This window comes from Panthera onca, chromosome D1 (assembly GCF_046562875.1).
Source record: "Panthera onca isolate mPanOnc1 chromosome D1, mPanOnc1 haplotype 2, whole genome shotgun sequence".
Taxonomy (NCBI): domain Eukaryota; kingdom Metazoa; phylum Chordata; class Mammalia; order Carnivora; family Felidae; genus Panthera; species Panthera onca.
Genome location: NC_138348.1, coordinates 108,931,344 through 108,940,567, shown reverse-complemented (window position 1 = coordinate 108,940,567; position 9,224 = coordinate 108,931,344). Strand labels below are relative to the sequence as shown.

Sequence of the window (9,224 nt, the reverse complement as noted above, 5' to 3'; positions counted from 1 at the left end):
AACTGATATTTTAATGTCCTACAAGTGTGACTCCAATAAATAAAATATTTATTCGTCATCCAACTATGCTCAATTATTATACTTAGGAAAAATAAAGATGAATAAAATGCACCCCCTGCCTTCAAGGAATATAAACTCTAATGGGGATGGGTTAAGAAAAATCTACATTAAGTACAACACTAAGCAAAATATGGAAAATACCCTTAGTGAAGTTAAGACCGAGCTCTCCTTGGTTCTAATGGGACTTTAAAAGATTTTTACACTTGATTTACTCCATTGTACAGTTGAACCAAAATTATATACTTACTACAATTACAAGGTGTTTGCCTCACTTTCCTAAATGTAAAAGATGTCCTTATTCCCCTCTTGCTTAAAGTTAAGTCTCCAACATCACTGGTGATAATTCCACTTTTGTGACCCTTGGATGCTTGAACAGTATCAAATTTTCTGGGTGTGATTCTAAAAACGACAGTCAAAATCATTTATTTAACACTGCATTCATAAAAGTATTTCAGGTCCTTTTAAAAACAGTAAGGGAACAGAGCAAATTTAGAAGAATTTATTGCAAATATCTACTGGATTTCCTGAATTGTTAAGCATTATAGAGAAAACAAAAAACAGAAGTCTCTATCTTTTAAAAAGTTATCCTCAGGGTAATCATATTAAAAGAATGTACAACTAACAAATTATTCAAGAGATACAAACAGAATAACTAATATTTAATTAATACCAATTATGAGAGAAAAAAGTAAGGAACAGATGGAGCAAAGAGGAAACAAACAGTAAAAAAAAAAACAAAAACAACAAAAAAAAAACCATTTAAATCCAATCAACAATTACGTTAAACGTAAAAGGACTAACATATCCAACTAAACAAAGAATGTCAAACTGGATTAAAAAAATAAAGTCCAACTCTATGTCAATTATAAGAGATGCATACCTTAAAATAAGGACAGATAATGGTTGAAAAGAAAGACTGAAAAACAGGATAGAACAGCACTTTCAACAATAGCCAAATTATGGAAAGAGCCTAAATATCCATCAACTGATGAATGGATAAAGAAATTGTGGTTTATATACACAATGGAATACTACGTGGCAATGAGAAAAAATGAAATCTGGCCATTTGCAGCAACGTGGATGGTACTGCAGGGTATTATGCTAAGGGAACTAAGTCAGGCAGAGAAAGATACCATATGTTCTCACTCATATGTGGATCCTGAGAAACTTAACAGAAGACCATGGGGGAGGGGAAGGGGGAAAAAAAAAGTTAGGGAGGGAGCCAAAACATAAGAGACTCCTAAAAACTGAGAACAATCTGAGGGTTGATGGGGGGGTGGGAGGGAAGGGAGGCTGGGTGACGGGTATTGAAGAGGGCACCTGTTGGGATAAGCATTGGGTGTTGTATGGAAACCAATTTGACAATAAATTTCATATTAAAAAAAATTTTTTTTAAAATGTCTTTTCCACCCTGAATTATACTGGGGTCTTTGTCAAAAATCAACTGATCTTATATATGTGGATGTATTCTGCCCCAATGGTCTGTCTATACACCAACACTATACTCTTTTGATTATGTAGCTTTAGTAAATTTTAAAAACTGGGTAAAATAAATCTTCCAAAACTGTTCGTCTGTTTCAAGATTGTTTTGATTATTCTAGACCCTTCCTATTTCCTTATAAATTTTAGAATCTGCTCATCAGTTTATATAAAAAGAGTCTTAAGATTTTAATTGGAATTACACTGAAACATTAGATCAACTTGGGACAACCTCTGAACAATATTAAGTTTCTATCCATGATCATGGCATCTCTATCTCTTCGTTCTTTCTGGTCTTCTTTAATTTCTCTCAGCAGTGTTTCATAATTTTCAGTGTATATGTGTTGCATATCTTTTGTTAAGTTATTCCTGAGACTTAAAACTTTTTTTTAAAAATGTTTATTTATTCATTTTGAGAGAAAGAGTGGAAGCAACCTGGGGGAGGGGCAGAGAGAGAGAATCCCAGGTAGGTTCAGCACTATCAGCACAGAGCCTGATGTGGGACTTGAACCCATGAACTGTGAGATCATGACCTGAGCCAAAATCAAGAGTCAGACACTTAACTGACTGAGCCACTCAGGTGCCCCAAGATTTAAATCTGAGGCCAAGTTTTCTGCTTGATTTACCCTAGCAATTTTATCTCCCTATAGAGGTGGGTTTTACATTCAGAGAGAATGTGCTAAGCCTCAAAGGTCTGAGCAAATTATACAAAAGCATAATTTTACACTTAATGTGTTGATTTCTCTTTACTAAGAGCCAGATACGTTTTTTCTACATACCTAAAAAAGAGAAAGTTCAACTATATCATTAAAATGGATTTGATCCTGAAGTGAAAATAATGTATTTCAGCTCTGTTTTCATTTTGTCACTGTTATACTGTTTCTTCAATTTGTTGTTAGAACCAGAATTCTCAAAAGGCAATAAAAGCAAAAATAAACAATTGGGACTACATCAAACTGAAAACCTTCTGCACAGTGAAGGAAACCATCAACAAAATGAAATGGCCAGCTACAGAATGAAAAAAAAAAAAATTTCAAATTATATTGGTAAGGGGCTAGTATCTAAAATATATAAACAACTCCTACAACTCAATAGCAAAAAAACAGTCCATTTAAAAATGGGCAGAGGATCTGATGAGACGTTTTTCCTAAGACATACAGATGGTCAACAGGTACATGACAATGTGTTCAGTATCACTCATCATCAGGGGAATACAAATCAAAACCACAATGAGATATCACCTCATACCTGTTAGAATGGCTCTTACCAAAAAGATAAATTACAAGTGTCGGCGAGCAGGCAGAGAAGAGAGAACCCATGTGCACTGTTGGTTGGAATATAAACTGGTGCAGCCACTGCAGAAAACAGTATGAAGGTCCTCAAAAAATTAAAAGTAGAACTATCATATGATTCAGCAACTTCACTTCTGGATTTTTTGTTTCCAAAGGAAACAACTTGAAAAGATATCTGCAGTCCATGGTCACTGCAGCGTTACTTACAACAGCCAAGACTTGGAAACAACCTAAGTGCTCATCAATGAATGAATGAAGAAAACGTGTGTGTGTGTGTGTGTGTGTGTGTGTGTGTGTGTGTGTGTAGGGGAGAGGGAAGGGTAATGAAATATTATTCAGCCATGAAAAAGAAAGAAATCTTTCCATTTGCAACAATGTAAATGGACCTCGAGGGTACTATGCTAAGTGAAATAAGTCTGGCAAAGAGAAACAAATCCCATATGATCTCACATATACATGGAATGTAAAACAAAAACAAAGCAAACTTGGAACACGTGGGTGGCTCACTTGGTTAAGCATCTGACTCTTGATTTTGACTCAGGTCATGACCTCACTTGATTGTGAGATCAAGCCCTGCATAGAGGTCTGTGCTGACTGTGCGGAGCCTGCTCGGGATTCTCTCTCCCTCCCTCTATCTCTGCCCCTCCCCCACTCGTGTTCTTTCTCACAATAAATAAATAAACATTGTTAAAAAACCTTACAGGTATGCTGAACAGACTGGTGGCTGTGGGGCTGGTGGGGCCGGGCCAGGGTAGGCAGAGCCGTGTAAAATGGGTGAAAGTGGTCAAAGGTACAAATTCCCAGTTACATAAATAAATCCTGGGCATGCAGTGTATAACATGGTGACTACAGTGAATAACACTGAACTGTATATTTGAAAGTTGCTAACAGTTAATCTTAAAAGTTCTCATCCCAACAAAAAAAGCCTGTAACTACATGTGGTGATGGATGTTAACCAGACTTACTGTGATGATCATTTCACAACACATACAGATAAAGAATCATTATGTTGTACACTTGAAACTAACGCAATTTATATGTGAATTATATCTCAATTTAAAAAAGAATCAGAATTCCCAGGCTAATATCTTTTTAAACCACATCATAATTAACTAATTCGGGTACTAAAACGAAGTATTTTACAGGTCTTGATGCTATTTTAAAAAGAATTTTATTTCAGGGGCACCTGGGTGGCTCAGTTGGTTAAGTGTCCCACTTCAGCTTAGGTCATGATCTCGTGGTTCTTGCATTCAAGCCCCACATCTGGCTCTGTGCTGACAGCTCAGAACCCGTAGCCTGCTTTGGATTCTGTGTCTCCATCTCTCTCTGCCCCTCCCCAATTCTCTCTCTCTGTCTCAAAAATAAATAAACATTAAAAACAATAATAATAATAATAATAATAATAAAAAGAAATGCGTCGTTTGCCGTTAAACACATTGGAATTGTTTCATTTCAAAACAACAAAGTGTTCTCTTCCACCCATTCTAGCTTTCCATTCTCTACTTGTAACACAGACGAGATCTATTTAGTTTTCAGGTGACTCTGTCACAAGATAAACACAACAGTGCAAGCACAGTGGTAAGTGACAGGTGATGCTCAGCCTCAGTGTGGGGAACCACAGAACCAGGCAGGAACTGCAGAGAACTTGAGAACGTCCGCCTCATCTAAAGAAGGCCACTGACTTAATAAAACCATGGCCAAGGGCTGCTAGGGCCCATTGTTGTCACATTTACCAATTTTCTTTTTTTTTTAATTTTTTTTGTAAATGTTTATTCATTTTTGAGAGACAGAGAGAGACAAAGCATGTGTGAGGGCAGAGAGAGGGAGACACAGAAATCTGAAGCAGGCTCCAGGCTCTGAGCTGACAGCACAGAGCCCAATGCTGGGCTCGAACCCATGAACTGTGAGATCATGACCTGAGCCGAAGTTGGATGCCCAACTGACTGAGCCACCCAGGAGCCTCACATTTCCCAACTTTCAAAGGACGCTGAAGACTCAGATTTTTATGTGAAAGCACCTGATTTTCTCATGTACACAATTTTTTAACATGCTACCACACATACCACCACTACCCCAGCCAAAGAGAACACGCCTGACCACTACATCTGACCCACGTGCTGCCCATCTGCCGTAAAGAGCATGGTGACTAGAATAGGAAATCTGAACTAGATCAAATTAAGAATTTGTAAGTAACATTTGAGGGCAGACATAACTGCCCTCTGGTCAATCTTGCAGAGATAACTCCTCTTAACAATGAACAGCACAATATACATTGGATGAGAAAATAATGTGATCAAAATGATGTTTAGGAGAATTAATCTGTACCATCACCCAGAATAGATTAAAACATGTTTATAACACAGGCTTATGAAAAGTCATTTTTCACTTTGTATTTGCTGAAATACCATTGCTCTGAAGTTTAAACGTTACCAACAGAAAAAAGGTTAAACCTAAAAAAAAGAAAATGTGAATATTCTCAAAATTCTAGGAATACTTGAAGCCATTGGATCACCTCACCTTTTTCATTTACTGTTAAGTGAAAATATTTTAGATGGCCATGAAAAAAAAATCAGGTAAATTTAAGCCTCACTGCACAAAATCAGGCCATCCGTTCTTATGGTTCACATTCAATACAGGTTACAAATTCATTTACATGTTCATTTCCTTGAATTCTTATAAAAATGAATCAGTTAAAATCTTCAAGCAGGACATTATTAGTAAGTGAAGAACCCAGCAGTATTTTAAGTAGAATATAAGTAAATTTTAATGGTATGATGTCTCCCTTCTCAAGACTAAAGATATATTCTTATCAAAAGTGCATAAACCCATTTCTTTGAGATTAGATTCAGTTAAACAAACTCAAAGTGAGGGACATTCTAGAAAACAACTGGCCCCTTAAATATGCCAAAATTATGAAACACAGACAAGTTGAGGAACTGTTTCAAATTAAAGAAGACTAAATAGAACTGACAAGTTAGCATGTCATAGACAGAGTCCCAGATCAGAGGGGAAGGACACTGTGAACTCACAGACGGATCCCAGATCAGAGGGGAAGTGTACTATAAACCACTAGGAAAGATCCTCTGCTTGACCAAACTTTAGTTGGCCTTCTCTGAGCCTGATTCAACCCCATCCTTGGGCAAGAGCCCAATTTTAGAAAGAATCCTGCTGAGTCAGTTTAACCAGAATCCCCCACTCTAGATATCTGATTGTCCTCAATAACCAAACATATTCCTCACTCCCCAACTGGCACCCCCAGGTGACCTCTGATCTGCAAGCATCCTATGTGGATTTAGCCAGAAGTGCCCCCACCCCCGGCCCCCCGCTCTGGCCCCATCACTGACGTTTCCTCTTCGTAATTTTCCCCCTACTGATACTGCCCCACCCCCATCCCAGCTCCTTGGCTATCAATCCTGACTTTTCCTTGTCGTATTTGGAATCCGGGCAAATTCTATACTGTGGTCCCTTTTCTCCTACTGCAACAGTTTGAGTAAAATCTGCTTTTGCTACTTTAACTACTGGCAGTCTTTGACAGGACTGAACTATGAAGTACAACCAGCAAAATCTGTAGATGGTTTGTATAAGACTGTGCTAAGAGTATTTTTATCAATGTTGAGTTTTCTGAATTTGAGTTGCACAGCAGCCTTCTATCATAGGGTTTGGCAAACTTTTTCTGTAACAGGATCAAATAGCCAATATTTGAGGCATAGAGGGCCATGTACAGTTTCTGTGACATACTCTCTGTTGCTTTTGTTTCTTACAACCCTTTAAAAATGTAAAAACCAAAATAATAATCACAATCATAATAATCCTAAATTTAAAAAAAAAATAAAAATAAAAATGTAAAAACCACTCTTGGCTCAAGAGCTGCACAGAACAGGCTATGGGCTAAATCTGGCCAACAAGCCATAGGTTGCCAACCCCTGATGTAATAAATATATTTGCTCTTAGGAAAACTGCAATGAGGCATGGAAGAGTAAAGGATCATAATGTCTGCAACTTGTTCTCGAACGACTCAGCAATAACAATAATAATAATGATAATATGTACAATAATATGTACACATGGTAAAATGTTCACAAATGGTAAATCTAGGTGAAAGGTGAGGGGAGTTCATTATACCATGCTAGCAACTTTCCATTAAACTTGACTTTTATCAAAATAAAAGGTTAAGATTTACCAAAAAAGGGGCATAGATATCTCTGGGGATTTAAACCTGGACACCTCAATGTACAGACATGGGGCCTGGTTCTGGCAGCTCAAGCAGGAGAGAATGAGAACTGTCACAAAGGAAGAGGTATTCTGTCATCAAGGTCACTTCAATACATACCCATGTGTCCAGAGGTATCTAGATTCTCCGGTCATCACCAGCAAACTCCGACGAGGCAACATAACGGGCACTGTGATGCCGTCTGGGTGCTTAAAGTCCATGACAACCTTGAAGGAAAGACAAAAGCATAAAGATGAATCAAAAATGTCATGTACTCCAAGGGTAAGAATGATTAATTGATTCTGGCTTTCCAGGTTAACAGGGATTCAGACACGATAATGCTTACAGAAGAGTATAGCACGGTGGTCTTCAAACTTCTGTGCACATAAAAATCAACTGGATGGCTAAAAAACACCCTTCATCCATAGGCTCAAACTTAGCAGGTCTAGGATGAGGCCCAGGAATCTGCATTTCTAACAATCACCCCAGGAAATTATGATGCAGGTGGTCTGAGGACCATACATACAGTGCAAAACACGAAGGCAGTGGTCAAATGCTAGGACTGGGGGATGAAACATTCATATCCTGACTCTTCCATTTACTTGCTATATGACCCAGGACAAGTCAGTTAACCCCTCTGTGCCTCAGTTTCCTCAGTCCTTATAGGACTGTTACATGAATTAAATATATAATGGACATAAAAGACACTATCTGGCACAAAATATAAAAATTCTATAATATAATTATACACAGGATATTAATAATTAATAACACCCCCCCCCAAACAACTATTAGATGCCTATTCTCATATAACCCATTTTGCCTTTAAAGTCATGCAACATTTTGGATACTGAAGGCTAATTTATAGGAGACAATCGAAGAACACAGGAACATTTTCAGTAACTCTTTCTAAGTTGTGCTCAAATATTATTATGAATAACAACCTATTAAGATACAACACCAGGAAACTATTTGTCCTCAGGAACCCAACTGCCAAAGAGTTCAGTCTAAACATAGCAGCAACTGACAAAGGTGACTTTAAAAGGCACACCATGGGGCTAAAAAATATTTTTAAGTGAACAATTCAATCCACTTGAAAAATAAATATGACAACGAAGTATCAGCAGGATGAACGGAACTTAGCAAAGCATCTTTGTTAAAGGTGAACTTTTAGCACAGTACTTCGCATAACAACTGTTACCGACTATTATCGGTTCAAAGTAGACAACAGACATGAAAATTCCTCGTAAACTACAAAGAATTATAAAGACCCAAGGTGCTTTTCTCCCTTTCGCATCTGTCCTGGGAAATAGGGAAAATAAAGCGAACTGACAGAATTTCATTTTCTAACAATTATCTGTTCCAAATGATCACTTTTGAAATTTCAAAAAACCATGCTCTAAAAATATTCTATTTATAAACACTGCAGATGAATTCTTAAGTTGTGGGGTGAAGTATAATGATACCTGCAACTTTCCAAAATGTATACGTAAGACGATGGACTGTTAAAAGAATGGACAGACGGACAACTATTCGATAAAGCAAAAATGTTAAAAAGTTAACTGTAGAATCTAGGTGGTACATATATAGGTATTTGCTATACAATTCATTCTATTTTCCTATATGAAAATTTTCATACTAAAAAGTTGAGGGAAAGGGAGAAAAACCCACTCTGACCCATTTTTTTTTTTTTTTAATTTTTTTTTTTTTCAACGTTTTTTATTTATTTTTGGGACAGAGAGAGACAGAGCATGAACGGGGGAGGGGCAGAGAGAGAGGGAGACACAGAATCGGAAACAGGCTCCAGGCTCCGAGCCATCAGCCCAGAGCCCGACGCGGGGCTCGAACTCACGGACCGCGAGATCGTGACCTGGCTGAAGTCGGACGCTTAACCGACTGCGCCACCCAGGCGCCCCTCTGACCCATTTTTAAACCAACACATGAAAGGGCGCCTGGGTGGCGCAGTCGGCTAAGCGTCCGACTTCGGCTCAGGTCATGATCTCCCAGTTCGTGAGTTCAAGCCCCGCGTCAGGCTCTGGGCTGACAGCTCGGCGCCTGGAGCCTGCTTCAAATTCTATGTCTCCCTCTCTCTCTGCTCCTCCCCTGCTCACGCTCCGTCTCTCTCTCCTTCAAAAATAAAAATAAAAACATTTAAAAAGAAAATTTTTTAAAAAAACCAACAC

General features: G+C 38.1%; 1 protein-coding gene across 13 annotated transcripts in view; it reads right to left on the bottom strand.

Moving 5' to 3' along the window:
• Positions 1–9,224, bottom strand: part of ALKBH8 (alkB homolog 8, tRNA methyltransferase) — a 61,226-nt gene that overhangs the window by 15,701 nt on the left and 36,301 nt on the right. For all 13 annotated transcript variants that reach the window (XM_081790393.1, XM_081790394.1, XM_081790399.1 and 10 more), the window contains 2 exons: positions 7,162–7,268; positions 308–459 (listed from right to left, as the gene is read on the bottom strand). In XM_081790393.1, the coding sequence (XP_081646519.1) occupies positions 308–459; positions 7,162–7,268 (259 nt within the window). The remainder of the gene's footprint in view (positions 1–307; positions 460–7,161; positions 7,269–9,224) is intronic.